At 63.6% G+C, this 22,883-nt stretch overlaps 4 protein-coding genes and 1 long non-coding RNA gene across 5 annotated transcripts; 3 read left to right on the forward strand and 2 right to left on the reverse strand.

Annotated features, from left to right (window-relative positions):
* Nucleotides 1–1,516: 1,516 nt before the first annotated feature.
* On the forward strand, nt 1,517–3,645 carry LOC129197702 (uncharacterized). The gene is made up of 5 exons (XM_054806389.1): nt 1,517–1,835; nt 1,971–2,300; nt 2,377–2,685; nt 3,262–3,463; nt 3,639–3,645. Exons 1-5 carry the CDS (start codon nt 1,724–1,726, stop codon nt 3,643–3,645), a joined length of 960 nt encoding a protein of 319 aa, XP_054662364.1. The 5' UTR covers nt 1,517–1,723.
* Nucleotides 3,646–6,293: 2,648 nt separating this feature from the next.
* On the reverse strand, nt 6,294–8,160 carry LOC129197506 (uncharacterized). The gene is made up of 5 exons (XM_054805995.1): nt 8,077–8,160; nt 7,519–7,932; nt 7,057–7,329; nt 6,495–6,541; nt 6,294–6,350 (listed from the first exon to the last, which is right to left on the reverse strand). Exons 1-5 carry the CDS (start codon nt 8,126–8,128, stop codon nt 6,294–6,296), a joined length of 843 nt encoding a protein of 280 aa, XP_054661970.1. The 5' UTR covers nt 8,129–8,160.
* A 2,316-nt stretch (nt 8,161–10,476) lies between these two features.
* Nucleotides 10,477–11,941, reverse strand: LOC129197507 (M1-specific T cell receptor beta chain-like). Its single transcript, XM_054805997.1, has 4 exons — nt 11,589–11,941; nt 11,124–11,453; nt 10,757–11,047; nt 10,477–10,493 (listed from the first exon to the last, which is right to left on the reverse strand). Exons 1-4 carry the CDS (start codon nt 11,698–11,700, stop codon nt 10,477–10,479), a joined length of 750 nt encoding a protein of 249 aa, XP_054661972.1. The 5' UTR covers nt 11,701–11,941.
* A 1,400-nt stretch (nt 11,942–13,341) lies between these two features.
* Nucleotides 13,342–14,125, forward strand: LOC129197765 (uncharacterized). Its single transcript, XR_008574377.1, has 3 exons — nt 13,342–13,418; nt 13,627–13,673; nt 13,818–14,125. It is a non-coding gene; the product is annotated as an uncharacterized LOC129197765 (long non-coding RNA).
* Nucleotides 14,126–19,818: 5,693 nt separating this feature from the next.
* Nucleotides 19,819–21,805, forward strand: LOC129197703 (uncharacterized). Its single transcript, XM_054806390.1, has 4 exons — nt 19,819–20,137; nt 20,273–20,602; nt 20,679–20,987; nt 21,564–21,805. The coding sequence occupies exons 1-4, from the start codon at nt 20,026–20,028 to the stop codon at nt 21,767–21,769; spliced, it is 957 nt and encodes a 318-aa protein (XP_054662365.1). The 5' UTR covers nt 19,819–20,025; the 3' UTR covers nt 21,770–21,805.
* Nucleotides 21,806–22,883: the final 1,078 nt, after the last annotated feature.

Raw genomic sequence — 22,883 nt, forward strand, 5'->3', positions numbered from 1 at the left:
CCCACACCCCTGCCATGCTCCTTACCCATCGGCGTGCTGCGGCGGAGGTAGCAAATGCTGAGGCAGATGCCGAGCAGGAGCAGCAGCACCCAGGCCCCAGCCACAACCAGGATCCCAGTTATGGTGGTGTTGCACCTGCCTGAGGGAAAGGGACTGGATTGTCCCACCATGCCCCCACCGTCCCCCCAGCCTGGGCCAGGCCATCCCTGCTGCCTCAGTTTCCCCACGGGTGACCCAGCTTGGGGGGATGTTCCCCGTACTCACCCGCAGCCCTGAACAGCTCCACGCTCCTCTGGATGGGGGGCCCCGAGGCATTGAATCGCACTTGGCAGAGCCCCCCGGTTCCCATGTCCGTGCCCATGGGGATGACGAGCAGCCTCGTGCCGCCCCCCAGCCCCAGCACCCTCCTGGGCCCCCCCGGCCAGGAGACGAGGACAGGGCCGGCGGTGTCACCCACGGCACAGACGGGGCCGGGGGGGCCCTGGGGAGCCCCACGGGGCGCCAGCACCATCACCCAGCTCCTGCCCATCCAGCTGTCTGCAAGAAGGAGAGGGGGTGCAGGGGAGGCCGGGGTGGGGGGGATTGAAGGGACCCAGGGGATGGAGGGGAGCCAGGGATGGAGGGGTACAGAGCAGGGGGTGGATGGGATGGAGGATGCTGCAGGAGGACATAGGGTGCGGGTGACAGCAGGGGATGAGGGACATGGGGGTGACATGGGGGTCCCACTCCCTGCCAATGTCGCCATCCTACCTCCCACCAGCAGCGTGGTGCCGTTGCCGAAATGCAGGTTCCAGGCCCTGTAGTAGGCACACAGGTAGAGCCCGGTGTCGCTGGGCTGGGCAGGGTTGATGCTCAGGGTGACACTTTGCCTCTTGAACTCGCAGAAGAATCGCTGCTTTCCCCCTTTCTGGCAGTTCAGGAGCAGTTTGGGACGGTCCCCTCTGTCACGCCGGTACCACAACATGTTGGCTTTACTCTCCATGGCCTCGCTGGCCTCGCAGACGATCTCCACCGCATCCCCGTTCTCCACAGTCAGGACGGGCTGGGGCTGGTGCAGCCTCAGCAGCGCTGCCGGGGCTGCGGGAACCAACCGTGGGCTCATTTCCCCCTGCGGCCTCCAGCCCGGCCCCACCGTAACCCCCGCCGCCGCCGCCGCCACCGCCCCCCCAGCAGCCACTTGCTCCAAAAAGCCCAGAAATCTCCCCAAAGCAGGGCCTGGCCACCCACCCAGGCAGAGCCACAGCAGCCCCGTGGGGGCCAGCAAGCCCCTGGCCGCCATCGCTGGCCGCTGCTGGCATGGGGGGGCCAGCTGCTTTTCGGGCAATTCTCTGCAGCATTTGATGGCAAGTCTTCCTCCGTCATGGCGAGCAGCTGCACCCACCCCCCTTGTCACCCTCACGCCCCCACAAAACGCCCTTCAAAGGGCCAAAGAAGTGCAAAGCCGTTCCCAGCCCCCAGCCCTGCCGCTGCCTTTCCTGCTGCGGTTTGGCACACCGAGCCCTCGGCCAAAGCGGCGCCCAAAAACAGCACAAAGCCCCATTGCTGGAGGTGGGGGAAGGGGTTTGGTGTCAAGAAACCCTGCAGAAGCGATCAAATACAGCAGCGAGGCTGACCGCAGCCATCTCCAGCGCGAGCAAAGCCTCCAGCTGCTGCAGAACGGCAGAAGGTAGAGATCAGCTATTGCACGACATAGAGCTCCTGCTGGCGTTGGGCTCCTCGGGGGATGAAACCCCCCCTTGCAACACGGAGCTCCCGGAGAGAAAAGCTCCGCGGCAGAAGGGTTTTGGCCAGCATGTGCTACGGGCTCCTGGGGACCCTCCTGCTCCTCCTGCCAGGTACGTGCTTGCTCCAGAAATACCCCGACCCGGCTCACATTTGCTCTTGGCGGGTTTTCTGCCCCAAAATCTTTTTAGTAGATTGGAAAGCCTGAATTGCAGCCAGCCCACCTCAAAGCTGCTCCCCCCGTGCAGGAGGTGTCTCGGCAGAGGGGACGTGGGTCCAGCAAAGCCCGGGGCAGCTCTGGGTGCTCCCTGGACAGACGGCGGAGCTGAGCTGTCGCATCTCGGACTACAGCACCCACGTCAGCTGGTACAAGGAGAAGCTGGATGGCAGTTTGTTCTGGATTTACCAGAGCTTCACTTACTTCACTGTGAACGGAAAATACTCAGGGAGGAAGAAAACATGGCAGGAGTTTTCCCTCACCATCAGCTCTGCACAGAGGGAGGACTCCGGGGTTTATTACTGCAGCTCCTCCTCCTTGCACCCCGCGTTTGGGAATGGGACCAGGCTCGTTGTCACCAGTGAGTGTCACCCAGGGGCTAGGGACATCCCTGGGGAGGTTTGTGCCACCCCCCGGCACCCAGTTTCCCTTTTCAGATGCCACCGAGCCCCGGCTCTCCATCCTGGTGCCCGTCGACGCAGAGGAGCGCGGGCAGCCCCCGGCCAGCTTCCCCCTGCTCTGCCACCTCCACGACATCCCTGCGGGCTGGGACACCGTGCGCTGGCAGCCCGGCGGGGACGTGACGCCACTGATGGCGGCGGCCGTGGATGAGCACGGTGTCCTCGGCGCCTGGAGCATCGCCTGGGTCCCGGCCGAGCGCTGGGACGGGACTGCGACGTGCACGGCCCTGAAAGGCAGCACGAGCAGCACCGTCAGCGTCATCATCGGCAAAGCACCGGGGGAGGGTAATTAGTGCGTTCCCCCCCACCCCTGCCGGTCCCCCCTTCCATCCACCCCCTGCACCCCAATTCTTCCAGCCTCTCCTCCTTTAGCAAATCCCTACAGCCCAATTCTTCCTCAGGAAGGGGTGGGTTTGGAAATCCCTCACCCCTCTCCCGTCTCCTCGCTGGGATTCCCCTGCCCTGAAAGGCTTTAAACCTGCCCCTTCCCCCTTGCTGGGCCCTGACCGACACCCCCGCCCCTTTTTCAGGGGATTCTGGGCCCTGAGCCCCAATTTATGGGGGATGCTGCACCCTGAGACCCCCATTGCAGGGGATTCTGGGCCCTGAGCCCCACTTTATGGGGGATCCTGGACCCTGACACACACCCCCCCCCCTTTCTGGGGCACTCTCAGGCCTGACCCCCCCTTTATAGCAGATTCTCCACCCTTTCATCCCCATTTCAGGGGATTCTCAGCCCTGACCCACTCTCTCCGGGGCATTCTCAGCCCTTTTATCCCCGTTTCAGGGGGTGCTCGGCTCTCCAGAGTGACCAAACCCACCCTCCCCCCTCTATTAACTCTCCTTTCCCCCCCTCCGCAGAAGGATGCCCTTCCTGGCCGCTGGCGCTGGGGCTGTCCTGCGTCTCCCTCCTTTTCCTGCTCCAGCTGACCATCCTGCTCTGCCGTCGGCGTCTGGCCAGAGGTGACCCCCCCACGGCACCCCCCTCGCAGCCCCTTCGCCCCGACTCTCTCCTCGCCACCCCCAGCCACCCACGCTCCCACCCGGGAGACCCACCCGGGAGGTAAAACCGCTTCCTCAACCCCTGCCCTGAAATAAAGCCGTTTCTTTCCAGCCGCGTAACGCTGCTCTGCTTTTTTTCGAGTCGGAGGGACCAACTTTTGCCACCGCGAGCACCAGTCCCCAGCATCACCCGCAAAGAGCCAGGAGGGTTTTTTCACCGTAATCTTTTCCGACAGGATTTGAGCACCAGCCCTGGGAAGATTCCCGTCAGATATTTTCCAGCCTTTTGGGGAGGGTTTTTAGCAGAATTTTTTGAATTCATTGTTTTGGGTTTGCGTGGCAAGCTTTTGGTAGCGGCGGGGCTACAGGGGTGGCTTCTGCAAGAAGCTGCCAGAAGCTTCCCCCATGTCCCATCGAGCCGATGCCGGCCGGCTCCAAGACGGACCCGCCGCTGGCCAAGGCTGAGCTCATCAGCGACGCAGCCCGTGGAGGATGATGATGGGGAGCAGAGATTCCCCCGCAGCCCATGAAGACCCCACGCTGGAGCAGTTGGTGAAGAACCGCAGCCCGTGGGAAGGACTCACGCTGGAGAAGTGCGTGGAGGAGTGTCTGCCGTGGGAGGGACCCCACGCTGGAGCAGCGAGGAGTGTGAGGAGTCCTGCCCTGAGGAGGAAGGAGCGGCAGAGACACCGTGTGATGAACTGACCACAACCCCTATTCCCCGTCCCCCTGTGCTGCTGAGGGGGAGGAGGGAGAGAATTGGGGATGAAGTCTGGGGAGAAGGGAGGGGTGGGGGGAGCCGTTCTAAGGTTCGGCTTTGTTTCTCATTGCTCCACTCTCTGTTCTGGGTAATAAATTAGATGAATTCCTTCTCAGGTGAGTCTGTGTTGCCTGTGAGGGTAATTGCTGACCCATGTCTCCCCATCTTGATCTCCACCCACCAGCCTCTCCTTGTATTTTCTCCCCCCTGCCCAGCTGAGGAAGGGGGTGACAGAGCGGCTTTGGGGGGCACCCGGCCTCCAGCCTGGGTCAGCCCCCCCCAGTCATTGATCACCTCCAAAGCGATTGTGACGGCTGCTCGTAGACGGTGTCACCCCCAAAGCGCCCGGAAAGCTTGTTTCAGTGGTTTAGCAGCTCATGAGCACACCAGCGCTCCGGAAAAAATGCAAAACCCCTGGGGAGCTGCCAAGTGGCGGCAGCGAGGTGGGATGGCACGAGCCAGCGCGCTGTCACCGCCATCTAGTGCCACCACGGCACGGCCCCACCGCCCGCACCCTCCCATTTGGGTGCCCGGAGCAGCTCCGGCACCTCCAGCATCCCAGTTTTTCCCTTCAGGGCAGTGGGGCTGGCAAGGAAATAACCTTGGCTTTCTGTCCTGATGGGTTTCTCTGCTGCGCTTGGAGGAGCAGGAGGAGCAGGAGGAGGAGGAGGAGGAAGGCTGTAAGCACCTGGGGGGAGGGAGGGGATGTTGGCTAGCAATGAGGGGTGGCGGAAAAATAAGGAATGTCCTGATTGCGGGGTGAGCGACTGAGGTCTGGGATTGAGGTCAGGTTGTGCCTTGTGGTGCCCTGTACAGCAGCCATCCGAAATTGCTGTGAATCGGGGAAAAAAGGCTTTTCGAAGTTGGAGAATGACCAAAGCCGTACGACAGCCCCTTCTCACCTGATTTTGCTCCAGGGGCAGGAAAATGCACCGAAGAGCAACCGCCGGATGAGCACGATGAGCAACTCCTCTCCTTGCTCCGAGGATGCTCCCCGTTCTCCCGGCTGCTCGGTGAAGCCCGGATAACTCCAGGCTGGGTGGGGAATGGATGGAGAGCAGCCCTGCGGCGAAGGACTTGGGGGTATTGATTGACGAGAAGCTCAACATGACCCAGCAAGGTGCGCTGGCAGCCCAGAAAGCCATCTGTCTCCTGGGCTGCGTGTCCAGCAGCGTGACCAGCAGCTCGAGGGAGGGGATTCTGCCCCTCTGCTCTGCTCTGGTGAGACCCCCCTGCAGTGCTGCGTCCAGCTCGGGGGTCCCCAGCACAAGAACGACATGGAGCTGTTGGAGGCCACGAAGCTGATGGGAGGGCTGGAGCACCTCTGCTCTGGAGACAGGCCGAGAGAGTTGGGCTTGTTCAGCCTGGAGAAGAGAAGGCTGCGGGGAGGCCTAATTGCGGCCTTCCACTCCCTGAAGGGGCTACAGGAAAGATGGTGGGGGGCTGTTTGTCAGGGAGTGCAGTGACAGGACAGGGGGGAATGGGTTTCAGCTGAAGGAGGGTCGATTTAGATGAGATGTGAGGCAGAAATTCTTCCCTGTGAGGGTGCTGAGGCCCTGGCACAGGGTGCCCAGAGAAGCTGTGGCTGCCCCTGGCTCCCTGGCAGTGTTCAAGGCCAGGTTGGATGGGGCTTTGGGCAAGCTGGGCTGGTGGAGGGGGTCCCTGCCCATGGCAGGGGTGGGACTGGGTGGGCTGTGAGGTCCCTGCCCACCCAGACCAATCCATGGTTCTATGATACCGCTGGGAGCGGCGGGGCTGCAGGCGCCAGCGTGTCTGTGGGTGCTGGGTGGGATGAATGAGGCCGTTTGGGTGGGCTGCTGGAAGCAATTCTGTACTTGAAGGGAGAAGTGTGGCTGGAAGCGGCCTGTGGCCTTCTCTGCCCCCAGCACTCAGCCTGCTCTGTCCCGCTCCTGGGGACAGGCCCTGGGGGGGACACACTGGGCACACCGCGCCATCGAGCCAGGCTGCTGCCGCCGAAGCCCAAACCTCTTTATTTCGTCCTTGGCCGCAAAGCGGGTGCAGCCGCCCCAGCGCCGCGGGATGGGGGGGGTTCAACAGCGCCATGCCGGGGGGGTTCGGGCACGGAGGGACGAGCTCTGGGGTCGGGGCTGTCACCGCGTCCGGCTGCGGGTCAGGGCGTGCGCCTGGCTGGGGCAGCGAACCTCAGCTGGGCGTACTGCAGCTCTTCCTGCGGGGGACGATGGCGTCAGAGCCAGCCGCGCAGCCCCAATTTCCCCGCCGGGCAGCAGCGGGGCTGCGCCCGTCCCCTGCAGAGGGACACTGCCTCCCTGCCAGCCCAGCCCGGGGGCACGCGGGGGCCGCACGGCCTCACCTCATCCTCCCGTGGCACAGGCGGCTCTGTGGTCCCAGGCTGGTGGCCTGCAGGGGACAGAGCCGGGAGACGTGTCCGGAGTGTGGAGATGGAGGGGACGGAGGGGGACAGAGGGGATGGAGCAGGATGATGGATGGAGGGGTATCAGGGATGGAGGGGAATCGGGGATGGAGGGCTATCAGGGATGGAGGGGAATCAGGGATGGAGAGGGATCAGGGATGGAGGGGGATCGGGGATGGAGGGGTGACAGTGTGATGGACAGGAGAGTGGGGGACAGTGGGGGACATGATGGGACACCCCCACACCCCTGCCATGCTCCTTACCCATCGGCGTGCTGCGGCGGAGGTAGCAAATGCTGAGGCAGATGATGAGCAGGAGAAGCACTGCCCCAGCCCCAGTCGCAACCATAGCCCAGGTGTTGAGGGTCTTGCAGCTGCCTAAAGGAGAGGGGCTGCCTTGTCCCACCGTCCCCCACTGTCTCCCCCAGCCTGGGCCAGGCCATCCCCGCTGCCTCAGTTTCCCCACGGGTGACCCAGCTTGGGGGGATGTTCCCCGTACTCACCCGCAGCCCTGAACAGCTCCACGCTCCTCTGGATGGGGGGCCCCGAGGCGTTGAATCGCACTTGGCAGAGCCCCCTGGTTCCCGTGTCCGTGCCCATGGGGCTGATGAGCGGCCCCGTGCTGCCCCTCAGCCCCAGCACCCTCCCGGGCCCCCCCGGCCAGGAGACGAGGACAGGGCCGGCGGTGTCACCCACGGCACAGACCGGGCCAGGGGGGCCCTGGGGAGCCCCACGGGGCGCCAGCACCATGACCCAGCTCCTGCCCATCCAGCTGTCTGCAAGAAGGAGAGGGGGTGCAGGGGGGGCTGAGGGGGGCAGGGGCCAGGGAGGTGGGATGGAGGGGCAGAGGGGAGCCAGGGATGGAGGGGAGCCAGGGGATGGAGGAGAGCCAGGGGTGGAGGGGAGGCAGGGGTGGAGGGGTACAGAGCAGGGGGTGGCTGGGATGAAGGATGCTGCAGGAGGACATAGGGTGCGGGTGACAGCAGGGGATGAGGGACATGGGGGTGACATGGGGGTCCCACTCCCTGCCAATGTCGCCATCCTACCTCCCACCAGCAGCGTGGTGCCGTTGCCGAAATGTAAGTCCAAGCCTGTGTGGTAGGCACACAGGTAGAGCCCGGTGTCGTTGGGGCGGGCATGGTCAATGTGAAGTGTGGCACTGGCACTGTGCCTCTTGAACTCGCAGGAGAATCTGCTCTTATTCCTGCTCTCGCAATCCAGGAGCAGTTTGGGCCCATCCCTGCCATCACGCTGGTACCAGAACACATTGGCTTCATGCTCCATGGCCTCGCTGGCCTCGCAGACGATCTCCACCGCATCCCCGTTCTCCACAGTCAGGACGGGCTGGGGCTGGTGCAGCCTCAGCAGCGCTGCCGGGGCTGCGGGAACCAACCGTGGGCTCATTTCCCCCTGCGGCCTCCAGCCCGGCCCCGCCGTAACCCCCGCCGCCGCCGCCGCCCCCCCAGCAGCCACTTGCTCCAAAAAGCCCAGAAATCTCCCCAAAGCAGGGCCTGGCCACCCACCCAGGCAGAGCCACAGCAGCCCCGTGGGGGCCAGCAAGCCCCTGGCCGCCATCGCTGGCCGCTGCTGGGATGGCGGGGCCAGCTCCTCCCCGAGCTGAGCCCTTCTGCAGAGCTGCCGCCTCTGCCGAAACCGCAGGGCCAGCGACACCCCCCCACCCTGCTGGCTTCATTACCAGGGACACGGCGGCCGCTCGGCCACGCGCCACGTCCCAGAGCATCCCTGGCACCTCACCCCCCCCATTTTGAAGCCTCCGAGAACAACTCGGGGTTCTTTGGAGCATCCTGGGGGAATAAACCCGCCCGGGCGATGCTCTGGGCTGGAGGGATGCTGAACCCCCCTCCAAAACCTCCCAGACGGACAGAAAATTGTTCATGGAGGCAAAACCCGGGGCAGATGCTGCAGGTCCCAAGCCGGGCATTGCCTGGGACCAGGCGTGGAGGGGGGGAAATTGGGGGGGTTTCAGCATTTTGGGGATGCTGGCCAGGAGTGAACTGGGGCTGGGTCCACCCTGCTGACCCTGGCTTGCTCCCAAGCACGTGGCTTTAGGCAAATAACCCAAATCCCATCGCCACCGCTGCTTTTTGGGCAATTCTCTGCAGGATTTGATGGCAAGTCTTACTCCATCATGGCGAGCAGCTGCACCCACCCACCTGGCCACCCACCGCCCCCACAAAACGCCCTTCAAAGGGCCAAAAAAGTGCAAAGCCGTTCCCAGCCCCCAGCCCTGCCGCTGCCTTTCCTGCTGCGGTTCGGCACACCGAGCCCTCGGCCAAAGCGGCGCCCAAAAACAGCACAAAGCCCCATTGCTGGAGGTGGGGGAAGGGGTTTGGTGTCAAGAAACCCTGCAGAAGCGATCAAATACAGCAGCGAGGCTGACCGCAGCCATCTCCAGCGCGAGCAAAGCCTCCAGCTGCTGCAGAACGGCAGAAGGTAGAGATCAGCTATTGCACGACATAGAGCTCCTGCTGGCGTTGGGCTCCTCGGGGGATGAAACCCCCCCTTGCAACACGGAGCTGGAATTCCCACTGACTGTTGGGAGTGAGAGCAGGGCACGGGGCTCCCTCCCCAAATTCCCTCCCACGTTCCCACCCACATTCCCCAGCCCCACTGCCCGGAAGGGAAAAACTGGGATGCTGGAGGTGCCGGAGCTGCTCCGGGCACCCAAATGGGAGGGTGCGGGCGGTGGGGCCGTGCCGTGGTGGCACTAGATGGCGGTGACAGCGCGCTGGCTCGTGCCATCCCACCTCGCTGCCGCCACTTGGCAGCTCCCCAGGGGTTTTGCATTTTTTCCGGAGCGCTGGTGTGCTCATGAGCTGCTAAACCACTGAAACAAGCTTTCCGGGCGCTTTGGGGGTGACACCGTCTACGAGCAGCCGTCACAATCGCTTTGGAGGTGAAAAAGTTGCTCCCTCTGAGTCAGACAATGAAATATTTGGTGTCAAACCCAGCCTCGCGCCCAATCGTGATGCTTTTTGAAGGTGCCGGGCCGCTTCTGAGCTGCTCCTGCCGCGCAAAGGGCTGGAATTCCGGCTGGGGAGCTGCAGTGCTCCCCCAAGGAGGGTGTGGGGGGGACACCCAACCCTTGGGTGCTGCCGGCAGCCGGACGTGAGTGCGAGCCGACACCGCGCCGAGATTTACCCTCGGCTTTTGGACGAGCCGAGCAGGCAGCAGCGCTTTGGGGGATGCTCCAGGCAGGAGCGCGGGGATGCAGCAGCGTTTGCACCACCGCCACCAGCCCACAGTGAACTTTCTCAGCTCGTAGGGGTTTCTTTTCCCCGCAGTGAAACCCCGGAGGGAATTCTGAATGTGAAGGTGTTGGGTTCTAAGCAGAGCAGCGTTACGCGGCTGGAAAGAAACGGCTTTATTTCAGGGCAGGGGTTGAGGAAGCGGTTTTACCTCCCGGGTGGGAGCGTGGGTGGCTGGGGGTGGCGAGGAGAGAGTCGGGGCGAAGGGGCTGCGAGGGGGGTGCCGTGGGGGGGTCACCTCTGGCCAGACGCCGACGGCAGAGCAGGATGGTCAGCTGGAGCAGGAAAAGGAGGGAGACGCAGGACAGCCCCAGCGCCAGCGGCCAGGAAGGGCATCCTTCTGCGGAGGGGGGGAAAGGAGAGTTAATAGAGGGGGGCGGGTGGGTTTGGTCACTCTGGAGAGCCGAGCACCCCCTGAAACGGGGATAAAAGGGCTGAGAATGCCCCGGAGAGAGTGGGTCAGGGCTGAGAATCCCCTGAAATGGGGATGAAAGGGTGGAGAATCTGCTATAAAGGGGGGGTCAGGCCTGAGAGTGCCCCAGAAAGGGGGGGGGGTGTGTGTCAGGGTCCAGGATCCCCCATAAAGTGGGGCTCAGGGCCCAGAATCCCCTGCAATGGGGGTCTCAGGGTGCAGCATCCCCCATAAATTGGGGGTCAGGGCCCAGAATCCCCTGAAAAAGGGGCGGGGGTGTCGGTCAGGGCCCAGCAAGGGGGAAGGGGCAGGTTTAAAGCCTTTCAGGGCAGGGGAATCCCAGCGAGGAGACGGGAGAGGGGTGAGGGATTTCCAAACCCACCCCTTCCTGAGGAAGAATTGGGCTGTAGGGATTTGCTAAAGGAGGAGAGGCTGGAAGAATTGGGGTGCAGGGGGTGGATGGAAGGGGGGACCGGCAGGGGTGGGGGGGAACGCACTAATTACCCTCCCCCGGTGCTTTACCGATGATGACGCTGACGGTGCTGCTCGTGCTGCCTTTCAGGGCCGTGCACGTCGCAGTCCCGTCCCAGCGCTCGGCCGGGACCCAGGCGATGCTCCAGGCGCCGAGGACACCGTGCTCATCCACGGCCGCCGCCATCAGCGGCGTCACGTCCCCGCCGGGCTGCCAGCGCACGGTGTCCCAGCCCGCAGGGATGTCGTGGAGGTGGCAGAGCAGGGGGAAGCTGGCCGGGGGCTGCCCGCGCTCCTCTGCGTCGACGGGCACCAGGATGGAGAGCCGGGGCTCGGAGGCATCTGAAAAGGGAAACTGGGTGCCGGGGGGTGGCACAAACCTCCCCAGGGATGTCCCCAGCCCCCGGGTGACACTCACCGGTGACAACGAGCCTGGTCCCATTCCCAAACGCGGGGTACAAGGAGGAGGAGCTGCAGTAATAAACCCCGGAGTCCTCCCTCTGTGCAGAGCTGATGGTGAGGGAAAAATCCTGCTCTCTTTTCATCCTCCCTGAGTATTTTCCCTTCGGACGGGAGTAGTTTGAGCTCTGGTAAATCCAGAACAAACTGCCGTCCGGCTTCTCCTTGTACCAGCTGACGTGGGTGCTGTAGTCCGAGATGCGACAGCTCAGCTCCGCCGTCTGTCCAGGGAGCACCCAGAGCTGCCCCGGGCTTTGCTGGACCCACGTCCCCTCTGCCGAGACACCTCCTGCACGGGGGGAGCAGCTTTGAGGTGGGCTGGCTGCAATTCAGGCTTTCCAATCTACTAAAAAGATTTTGGGGCAGAAAACCCGCCAAGAGCAAATGTGAGCCGGGTCGGGGTATTTCTGGAGCAAGCACGTACCTGGCAGGAGGAGCAGGAGGGTCCCCAGGAGCCCGTAGCACATGCTGGCCAAAACCCTTCTGCCGCGGAGCTTTTCTCTCCGGGAGCTCCGTGTTGCAAGGGGGGGTTTCATCCCCCGAGGAGCCCAACGCCAGCAGGAGCTCTATGTCGTGCAATAGCTGATCTCTACCTTCTGCCGTTCTGCAGCAGCTGGAGGCTTTGCTCGCGCTGGAGATGGCTGCGGTCAGCCTCGCTGCTGTATTTGATCGCTTCTGCAGGGTTTCTTGACACCAAACCCCTTCCCCCACCTCCAGCAATGGGGCTTTGTGCTGTTTTTGGGCGCCGCTTTGGCCGAGGGCTCGGTGTGCCGAACCGCAGCAGGAAAGGCAGCGGCAGGGCTGGGGGCTGGGAACGGCTTTGCACTTTTTTGGCCCTTTGAAGGGCGTTTTGTGGGGGCGTGAGGGTGACAAGGGGGGTGGGTGCAGCTGCTCGCCGTGACGGAGGAAGACTTGCCATCAAATGCTGCAGAGAATTGCCCGAAAAGCAGCTGGCCCCCCCATGCCAGCAGCGGCCAGCGATGGCGGCCAGGGGCTTGCTGGCCCCCACGGGGCTGCTGTGGCTCTGCCTGGGTGGGTGGCCAGGCCCTGCTTTGGGGAGATTTCTGGGCTTTTTGGAGCAAGTGGCTGCTGGGGGGGCGGCAGCGGCGGGGGTTACGGCGGGGCCGGGCTGGAGGCCGCAGGGGGAAATGAGCCCACGGTTGGTTCCCGCAGCCCCGGCAGCGCTGCTGAGGCTGCACCAGCCCCAGCCCGTCCTGACTGTGGAGAACGGGGATGCGGTGGAGATCGTCTGTGAGGCCAGCGAGGCCATGGAGAGTAAAGCCAACGTGTTCTGGTAGCGGCGTGATGGCAGGGACGGGCCCAAACTGCTCCTGGATTGCGAGAGCAGGAATAAGAGCAGATTCTCCTGCGAGTTCAAGAGGCAAAGTGTCACCCTGCACATTGACCATGCCCAGCCCAGCGACATCGGGCTCTACCTGTGTGCCTACCAAATGGTGTCATACCTGCATTTCGGCAACGGCACCACGCTGCTGGTGGGAGGTAGGATGGCGACACTGGCAGGGAGTGGGACCCCCATGTCACCCCCATGTCCCTCATCCCCTGCTGTCACCCGCACCCTATGTCCTCCTGCAGCATCCTCCATCCCAGCCACCCCCTGCTCTGTACCCCTCCACCCCTGGCTCCCCTCCATCCCTGCCTCCCCTCCATCCCTGGCTCCCCTCTGCCCCTCCATCCCACCTCCCTGGCCCCTGCCCCCCTCAGCCCCCCCTGCACCCCCTCTCCTTCTTGCAGACAGCTGGATGGGCAGGAGCTGGGTGATGGTGCTGGCGCCCCGTGGGGCTCCCCAGGGCCCCCCCGGCCCGGTCTGTGCCGTGGGTGACACCGCCGGCCCTGTCCTCGTCTCCTGGCCGGGGGGGCCCGGGAGGGTGCTGGGGCTGGGGGGCGGCACGGGGCCGCTCATCAGCCCCATGGGCACGGACACGGGAACCTGGGGGCTCTGCAAAGTGCGATTCAACGCCTCGGGGCCCCCCATCCAGAGGAGCGTGGAGCTGTTCAGGGCTGCGGGTGAGTACGGGGAACATCCCCCCAAGCTGGGTCACCCGTGGGGAAACTGAGGCAGCGGGGATGGCCTGGCCCAGCCTGGGGGAGACGGTGGGAGAAGCCAGCCCCTCTCCTTCAGACACCTGCAAGATCCTCAACACCCGGGTTGTGTTTGCGGCTGGGGCCATGGTGCTGCTGCTCCTGCTCATCATCTGCCTCAGCATCCGCTGCCTCCGCCGCACCACGCCGATGGGTAAGGAGCATGGCAAGGGTGTGGGGGTGTCCCACCATGTCCTCCTCTGTTCCCCACTCTCCTGTCCATCTCGCTGTCACCCCTCCATCCCTGATCCCTCTCCATCCCTGATCCCCCTCCATCCATCATCCTGCTCCATCCCCTCTGTCCCCCTCCGTCCCCTCCATCTCCACACTAGGGACACGTCTCCCAGCTCTGTCCCCTGCAGGCCACCAGCCTGGGACCACAGAGCCGCCTGCGCCACGGGAGGATGAGGTGAGGCCGTGCGGCCCCCGCGTGCCCCCGGGCTGGGCTGGCAGGGAGGCAGTGTCCCTCTGCAGGGGACGGGCACAGCCCCACTGCTGCCCGGCGGGGAAATTGGGGCTGCGCGGGTGGCTCTGACGCCATCGTCCCCCGCAGGAAGAGCTGCAGTACGCCCAGCTGAGGTTCGCTGCCCCAGCCAGGCGCACGCCCTGACCCGCAGCCGGACGCGGTGACAGCCCCGACCCCAGAGCTCGTCCCTCCGTGCCCGAACCCCCCCGGCATGGCGCTGTTGAACCCCCCCCATCCCGCGGCGCTGGGGCGGCTGCACCCGCTTTGCGGCCAAGGACGAAATAAAGAGGTTTGGGCTTCGGCGGCAGCAGCCTGGCTCGATGGCGCGGTTGTGCCCAGCGTGTCATAGAATCATGGAATCATAGAATGGTTTGGGTGGGCAGGGACCTCACAGCCCACCCAGTCCCACCCCTGCCATGGGCAGGGACCCCCTCCACCAGCCCAGCTTGCCCAAAGCCCCATCCAACCTGGCCTTGAACACTGCCAGGGAGCCAGGGGCAGCCACAACCTCTCTGGGCAACCTGTGCCAGGGCCTCAGCACCCTCACAGGGAAGGATTTCTGCCTCACATCTCATCTAAATCGACCCTCCTTCAGCTGAAACCCATTCCCCCCTGTCCTGTCACTGCACTCCCTGACAAACAGCCCCCCACCATCTTTCCTGTAGCCCCTTCAGGGAGTGGAAGGCCGCAATTAGGCCTCCCCGCAGCCTTCTCTTCTCCAGGCTGAACAAGCCCAACTCTCTCGGCCTGTCTCCAGAGCAGAGGTGCTCCAGCCCTCCCATCAGCTTCGTGGCCTCCAACAGCTCCATGTCCTTCTTGTGCTGGGGACCCCCGAGCTGGACGCAGCACTGCAGGGGGGTCTCACAAGAGCCGTGTCCCCCCCCAGGGCCTGTCCCCAGGAGCGGGACAGAGCGGGCTGAGTGCTGGGGGCAGAGAAGGCCACAGGCCGCTTCCAGCCACACTTCTCCCTTCAAGTACAGAATTGCTTCCAGCAGCCCACCCAAACGGCCTCATTCATCCCACCCAGCACCCACAGACACGCTGGCACCTGCAGCCCCGCCGCTCCCGCCGGTATCCGGGCTTCACCGAGCAGCCGGGAGAACTGGGAGCATCCTCGGCGCAGGGAGAGGAGTCGCTCGTCGTGCTCATCCGGCGGTTGCTCTTCGGTGCCTTTTCCTGCCCCGGCGGCAAAATCAGGCGAGAAGGGGCTGTCGTGCGGCTTTGATCATTGTCCAAGTTCGAAAAGCCTTTTTTTCCCTTTTGGAAAACTGGGTTGGGGCTCTAGAAGGTAAGGGGGCCCGGGAGAGCTGGCCGATATTCCAGCACCGCTTCCCCCGAGCTCAGGCCCGGTGCATCCCGAAGAAGAGGAAATCAAGCTTTGGAGGAAGGAGACCTGCATGGATGGGCAAGGAGCTGCTGGAGAAACTCCAAGGGACGAAGGAAGTTTCCCGAATGTGGAAAAGGGCACTGCGGAGGACTATAGGGATGTAGTCAGAGAATGTAGGGATGCAAGAAGGCAGGCTGAGGCCGACTTGGAATGAAAACTGGCAGGGGATGGCATGGACACCAAGAAGGGCTTTTTCAACTACATCAGCAGCAGAAGGAAGACTGGGGAAAAGGTGGGCCCGCTGCTGAATGGGGTGGGTGCGCTGGTGATGGAGGATACAGAGGAGGCGGATTTACGGAATGCCGCCTTTGCTTCAGCCTTTGCTGCTAAGGCCGGCCCTCAGGAATCCCAGACCCTGGAGGTAGGAGAGGGAGTCTGGCGAAAGGACGACCTTCCCTGGTTCGAGGAGGATCGGGTCAGAGAACATCTAGGCGATCTGGACATCCACAGATCCATGGGCCCTGATGGGCTGCCCCGAGAAATGCTGAGGGAGCTGGCAGATGTTTTTGCTAGGCCGCTCTCCATCATCATTGAAAGGTGCTGGAGAACAGGAGAGGTGCCTGAGGACTGGAGAAAAGCCAATGTCCCTCTGGTCTTCCAAAAGGGCAAGAAAGAGGACCTGGGCAATGACAAGCCAGTCAGCCTGATTTCCATCCCCAGAAAGGTGACGGAACAGCTCATGCTGGGGGTCCTCAATAAGTATGCGGAGGAGGAGAAGATCATCGGGAATGGTCAAAATAGATTCACGAACAGGATATCCTGCCTGAACCAATCTGGTAGCCTTCTTTGATGGCATGACCGCTCTGTGGATGAGGGGAGAGCAATGGATGTTGTCTACCTTGACTTCAGCAAGGCTTTTGACACTGTCTCTCTGATAACCTCCTCGTTAGCAAGGTTAGAAAGCGTGGGTTGGATGAGGGGACAGTGGGGTGGGTAGAGAAGTGGCCGAATGGCAGAGCCCAGAGGGTTGTGATCAGCGGCGCAGAGTTTTGTTGGAGGCCTGTAGCGAGTGGTGTGCCCCAGGGGTCAGTGCCGGGTCCGGTCTTGTTCATCTTCATCAGGGACCCGGACAGGGGACAGAGCGCACCCTCAGCAAGTTTGCTGACCATACCAAACTGGGAGGAGTGGCCGAGACAGCAGAAGGCTGCGCTGCCATTCAGCGAGACCTGGACAGGCTGGAGAGCTGGGTGGAGAGGAACCCAATGAAATTCAACACGGGCAAGTGTAGGGTCCTGCACCCAGGGAGGAATAACCCCATGCAAGAGGTTAGGGGTTGACCTGCCGGGAAGCAGCGCTGCGGAGAAGGACCTGGGAGTCCTGGTGGACAACAAGCTCTCCATGACCAGCAGTGTGCCCTCGTAGCCAAGAAGGCCAACGGTGTCCTGGGGTGCACTGAGAAGAGCGTGGCCAGCAGGTCGAGGGAGGTTCTCCTGCCCCTCTGCTCTGGCCTGGTGAGGCCACATCTGGAGTTTTGCGTCCAGTGCTGGGCTCCCCAGTTCCAGACGGACAGGGAAGTACTGGGGAGAGTCCAGCGGAGGGCTGCGAGGATGATGAGGGACCTGGAGCATGTCTGGTATGAGGGAAGGCTGCGAGAGCCGGGGCTGGTTAGTCTGGAGAAGAGAAGACTGAGAGGGGATCTGATCAATGCTGCTAATTATCTAAAGGGCGGGTGTCTAGAGGAAGGGGCCAGACTCTTCTCAGTGGTGCCCAGTGACAGGGCAAGGGGCAACGGGCACAAAGTGGAACACGGGAAGTTCCATCTGAACACGAGGAGAAGCTTCTTCCCTCTGGGGGTGACCGAGCACTGGGACAGGCTGCCCAGAGAGGTTGTGGAGTCCCCTTCTCTGAGGAGATCCCAAACGCGCCTGGACGTGATCCTGTGCGACCTGCTCTGGGTGATCCTGCTCTGGCAGGGGGGATGGACGAGATGATCTCCAGAGGTCCCTTCCCACCCCCAGCAGTGTGGGGTGCTGTCGACCTGGGGCTCTGCAATAACCCCCGTGCGGGTGGGTGCTGCAGGCAGAGGGGTCTTTTGGCAGGGAAGGGGAGGGGAAGGGGAGGGCAGCACCCGCCATTGCTCAGAGCCCTCGAAGGCGCCCGGGGGTTCGTGCAGCTGATGTGGGTCGAACTAAGGAAGGGAAAGCCTAAAAAGAAGCGGGCGGGAGCTGTGGTTCTGGGACGGGCCCCCCAGCATCCCCTCCCGCAGCATCCCATGGCCGGTGATGGCAAAGGCCGACCGTCGCAGCCTGAAAGTGGTGGTGGGCCAGGGGGGTTCTAAATCCGTCGTGTTTGGGCTCTGTGGGGAGCCCCCGGGAGCTGTGCAGAGGGACGGTGCACGGAGGAAGAGGGAGCTGCTGCCCCAGGGCATGGCGGATGGAGGCGCCGAGTGTGAGAGCCAGGGCTGTGGCTTTTGGAAGGGAGAAGTGTGGCTGGAAGCAGCCTGTGGCCTTGTCTGGCCCCAGCACTCAGCCCGCTCTGTCCCGCTCCTGGGGACAGGCCCTGGGGGGGACACGCTGGGCACACCGCGCCATCGAGCCAGGCTGCTGCCGCCGAAGCCCAAACCTCTTTATTTCGTCCTTGGCCGCAAAGCGGGTGCAGCCGCCCCAGCGCCGCGGGATGGGGGGGGTTCAACAGCGCCATGCCGGGGGGGTTCGGGCACGGAGGGACGAGCTCTGGGGTCGGGGCTGTCACCGCGTCCGGCTGCGGGTCAGGGCGTGCGCCTGGCTGGGGCAGCGAACCTCAGCTGGGCGTACTGCAGCTCTTCCTGCGGGGGACGATGGCGTCAGAGCCACCCGCGCAGCCCCAATTTCCCCGCCGGGCAGCAGCGGGGCTGCGCCCGTCCCCTGCAGAGGGACACTGCCTCCCTGCCAGCCCAGCCTGGGGGCACGCGGGGGCCGCACGGCCTCACCTCATCCTCCCGTGGCGCAGGCGGCTCTGTGGTCCCAGGCTGGTGGCCTGCAGGGGACAGAGCCGGGAGACGTGTCCCTAGTGTGGAGATGGAGGGGACGGAGGGGGACAGAGGGGATGGAGCAGGATGATGGATGGAGGGGGATCAGGGATGGAGAGGGATCAGGGATGGAGGGCTCTCAGGGATGGAGGGGGATCGGGGATGGAGGGGTGACAGTGTGATGGACAGCAGAGTGGGGGACAGTGGGGGACATGGTTGGACACCCCCACACCCCTGCCATGCTCCTTACCCATCGGCGTGGTGCGGCAGAGGTAGCAGATGGCAAGGCAGATGTTGAGCAGCAGCAGCACCACCATGATCCCGGCGAGGACCGAGGTGTTGAGCGTCGTGAAGCTGCCTGAAGGAGAGGGGCTGGCTTCTCCCACCGTCCCCACAGCCTGGGCCAGGCCATCCCTGCTGCCTCAGTTTCCCCACAGGTGACCCAGCTTGGGGGGATGTTCCCCGTACTCACCCGCAGCCCTGAACAGCTCCACGCTCCTCTGGATGGGGGGCCCCGAGGCGTTGAATCGCATTTGGCAGAGCCCCCCGGTTCCCGCGGCCGTGCCCATGGGGATGACGAGCAGCCTCGTGCTGCCCCTCAGCCCCAGCACCCTCCCGGGCCCCCCCGGCCAGGAGACGAGGATAGGGCTGGTGGTGTCACCCACGGCACAGACGGGGCCGGGGGGGCCCTGGGGAGCCCCACGGGGCGCCAGCACCATCACCCAGCTCCTGCCCATCCAGCTGTCTGCAAGAAGGAGAGGGGGTGCAGGGGGGGCTGAGGGGGGCAGGGGCCAGGAAGACAGGATGGAGGGGCAGAGGGGAGCCAGGGATGGAGGGGAGCCAGGGGTGGAGGGGAGGCAGGGGTGGAGGGGTACAGAGCAGGGGGTGGATGGGATGGAGGATGCTGCAGGAGGACATAGGGTGCGGGTGACAGCAGGGGATGAGGGACATGGGGGTGACATGGGGGTCCCACTCCCTGCCAATGTCGCCATCCTACCTCCCACCAGCAGCGTGGTGCCGTTGCCGAAATGCAGGTTCCAGGCCCTGTAGTAGGCACACAGGTAGAGCCCGGTGTCGCTGGGCTGGGCAGGGTTGATGCTCAGGGTGACACTTTGCCTCTTGAACTCACAGAAGAATCGCTGCTTTCCCCCTTTCTGGCAGTTCAGGAGCAGTTTGGGACGGTCCCCGCTGTCACGCCGGTACCACAACACGTTGGCTTTACTCTCCATGGCCTCGCTGGCCTCACAGACGATCTTCGCCTCCTTCCTGGTCTCCACAGTCAGGACAGGCTGGGGCTGGTGCAGCCTCAGCAGCGCTGCCGGGGCTGCGGGAACCAACCGTGGGCTCATTTCCCCCTGCGGCCTCCAGCCCGGCCCCGCCGTAACCCCCGCCGCCGCCGCCCCCCCAGCAGCCACTTGCTCCAAAAAGCCCAGAAATCTCCCCAAAGCAGGGCCTGGCCACCCACCCAGGCAGAGCCACAGCAGCCCCGTGGGGGCCAGCAAGCCCCTGGCCGCCATCGCTGGCCGCTGCTGGGATGGGGGGGCCAGCTGCTTTTCGGGCAATTCTCTGCAGCATTTGATGGCAAGTCTTCCTCCGTCATGGCGAGCAGCTGCACCCACCCCCCTTGTCACCCTCACGCCCCCACAAAACGCCCTTCAAAGGGCCAAAGAAGTGCAAAGCCGTTCCCAGCCCCCAGCCCTGCCGCTGCCTTTCCTGATGCGGTTCGGCACACCGAGCCCTCGGCCAAAGCGGCGCCCAAAAACAGCACAAAGCCCCATTGCTGGAGGTGGGGGAAGGGGTTTGGTGTCAAGAAACCCTGCAGAAGCGATCAAATACAGCAGCGAGGCTGACCGCAGCCATCTCCAGCGCGAGCAAAGCCTCCAGCTGCTGCAGAACGGCAGAAGGTAGAGATCAGCTATTGCACGACATAGAGCTCCTGCTGGCGTTGGGCTCCTCGGGGGATGAAACCCCCCCTTGCAACACGGAGCTCCCGGAGAGAAAAGCTCCGCGGCAGAAGGGTTTTGGCCAGCATGTGCTACGGGCTCCTGGGGACCCTCCTGCTCCTCCTGCCAGGTACGTGCTTGCTCCAGAAATACCCCGACCCGGCTCACATTTGCTCTTGGCGGGTTTTCTGCCCCAAAATCTTTTTAGTAGATTGGAAAGCCTGAATTGCAGCCAGCCCACCTCAAAGCTGCTCCCCCCGTGCAGGAGGTGTCTCGGCAGAGGGGACGTGGGTCCAGCAAAGCCCGGGGCAGCTCTGGGTGCTCCCTGGACAGACGGCGGAGCTGAGCTGTCGCATCTCGGACTACAGCACCCGTGTGAGCTGGTACAAGGAGAAGCTGGATGGCAGTTTGTTCTGGATTTACCAGAGCTTCACTTACTTCACTGTGAACGGAAAATACTCAGGGAGGAAGAAAACATGGCAGGAGTTTTCCCTCACCATCAGCTCTGCACAGAGGGAGGACTCCGGGGTTTATTACTGCAGCTCCTCCTCCTTGCACCCCGCGTTTGGGAATGGGACCAGGCTCGTTGTCACCAGTGAGTGTCACCCAGGGGCTAGGGACATCCCTGGGGAGGTTTGTGCCACCCCCCGGCACCCAGTTTCCCTTTTCAGATGCCACCGAGCCCCGGCTCTCCATCCTGGTGCCCGTCGACGCAGAGGAGCGTGGGCAGCCCCCGGCCAGCTTCCCCCTGCTCTGCCACCTCCACGACATCCCTGCGGGCTGGGACACCGTGCGCTGGCAGCCCGGCGGGGACGTGACGCCACTGATGGCGGCGGCCGTGGATGAGCACGGTGTCCTCGGCGCCTGGAGCATCGCCTGGGTCCCGGCCGAGCGCTGGGACGGGGCTGCGACGTGCACGGCCCTGAAAGGCAGCACGAGCAGCACCGTCAGCGTCACCATCGGCAAAGCACCGGGGGAGGGTAATTAGTGCGTTCCCCCCCACCCCTGCCGGTCCCCCCTTCCATCCACCCCCTGCACCCCAATTCTTCCAGCCTCTCCTCCTTTAGCAAATCCCTACAGCCCAATTCTTCCTCAGGAAGGGGTGGGTTTGGAAATCCCTCACCCCTCTCCCGTCTCCTCGCTGGGATTCCCCTGCCCTGAAAGGCTTTAAACCTGCCCCTTCCCCCTTGCTGGGCCCTGACCGACACCCCCGCCCCTTTTTCAGGGGATTCTGGGCCCTGACCCCCAATTTATGGGGGATGCTGCACCCTGAGACCCCCATTGCAGGGGATTCTGGGCCCTGAGCCCCACTTTATGGGGGATCCTGGACCCTGACACACACCCCCCCCCCTTTCTGGGGCACTCTCAGGCCTGACCCCCCCTTTATAGCAGATTCTCCACCCTTTCATCCCCATTTCAGGGGATTCTCAGCCCTGACCCACTCTCTCCGGGGCATTCTCAGCCCTTTTATCCCCGTTTCAGGGGGTGCTCGGCTCTCCAGAGTGACCAAACCCACCCTCCCCCCTCTATTAACTCTCCTTTCCCCCCCTCCGCAGAAGGATGCCCTTCCTGGCCGCTGGCGCTGGGGCTGTCCTGCGTCTCCCTCCTTTTCCTGCTCCAGCTGACCATCCTGCTCTGCCGTCGGCGTCTGGCCAGAGGTGACCCCCCCACGGCACCCCCCTCGCAGCCCCTTCGCCCCGACTCTCTCCTCGCCACCCCCAGCCACCCACGCTCCCACCCGGGAGACCCACCCGGGAGGTAAAACCGCTTCCTCAACCCCTGCCCTGAAATAAAGCCGTTTCTTTCCAGCCGCGTAACGCTGCTCTGCTTAGAACCCAACACCTTCACATTCAGAATTCCCTCCGGGGTTTCACTGCGGGGAAAAGAAACCCCTACGAGCTGAGAAAGTTCACTGTGGGCTGGTGGCGGTGGTGCAAACGCTGCTGCATCCCCGCGCTCCTGCCTGGAGCATCCCCCAAAGCGCTGCTGCCTGCTCGGCTCGTCCAAAAGCCGAGGGTAAATCTCGGCGCGGTGTCGGCTCGCACTCACGTCCGGCTGCCGGCAGCACCCAAGGGTTGGGTGTCCCCCCCACACCCTCCTTGGGGGAGCACTGCAGCTCCCCAGCCGGAATTCCAGCCCTTTGCGCGGCAGGAGCAGCTCAGAAGCGGCCCGGCACCTTCAAAAAGCATCACGATTGGGCGCGAGGCTGGGTTTGACACCAAATATTTCATTGTCTGACTCAGAGGGAGCAACTTTTTCACCTCCAAAGCGATTGTGACGGCTGCTCGTAGACGGTGTCACCCCCAAAGCGCCCGGAAAGCTTGTTTCAGTGGTTTAGCAGCTCATGAGCACACCAGCGCTCCGGAAAAAATGCAAAACCCCTGGGGAGCTGCCAAGTGGCGGCAGCGAGGTGGGATGGCACGAGCCAGCGCGCTGTCACCGCCATCTAGTGCCACCACGGCACGGCCCCACCGCCCGCACCCTCCCATTTGGGTGCCCGGAGCAGCTCCGGCACCTCCAGCATCCCAGTTTTTCCCTTCAGGGCAGTGGGGCTGGGGAATGTGGGTGGGAACGTGGGAGGGAATTTGGGGAGGGAGCCCCGTGCCCTGCTCTCACTCCCAACAGTCAGTGGGAATTCCAGCTCCGTGTTGCAAGGGGGGGTTTCATCCCCCGAGGAGCCCAACGCCAGCAGGAGCTCTATGTCGTGCAATAGCTGATCTCTACCTTCTGCCGTTCTGCAGCAGCTGGAGGCTTTGCTCGCGCTGGAGATGGCTGCGGTCAGCCTCGCTGCTGTATTTGATCGCTTCTGCAGGGTTTCTTGACACCAAACCCCTTCCCCCACCTCCAGCAATGGGGCTTTGTGCTGTTTTTGGGCG

The sequence above is a fragment of the Grus americana genome, chromosome 29 (assembly GCF_028858705.1).
Source record: "Grus americana isolate bGruAme1 chromosome 29, bGruAme1.mat, whole genome shotgun sequence".
Lineage (NCBI taxonomy): Eukaryota > Metazoa > Chordata > Aves > Gruiformes > Gruidae > Grus > Grus americana.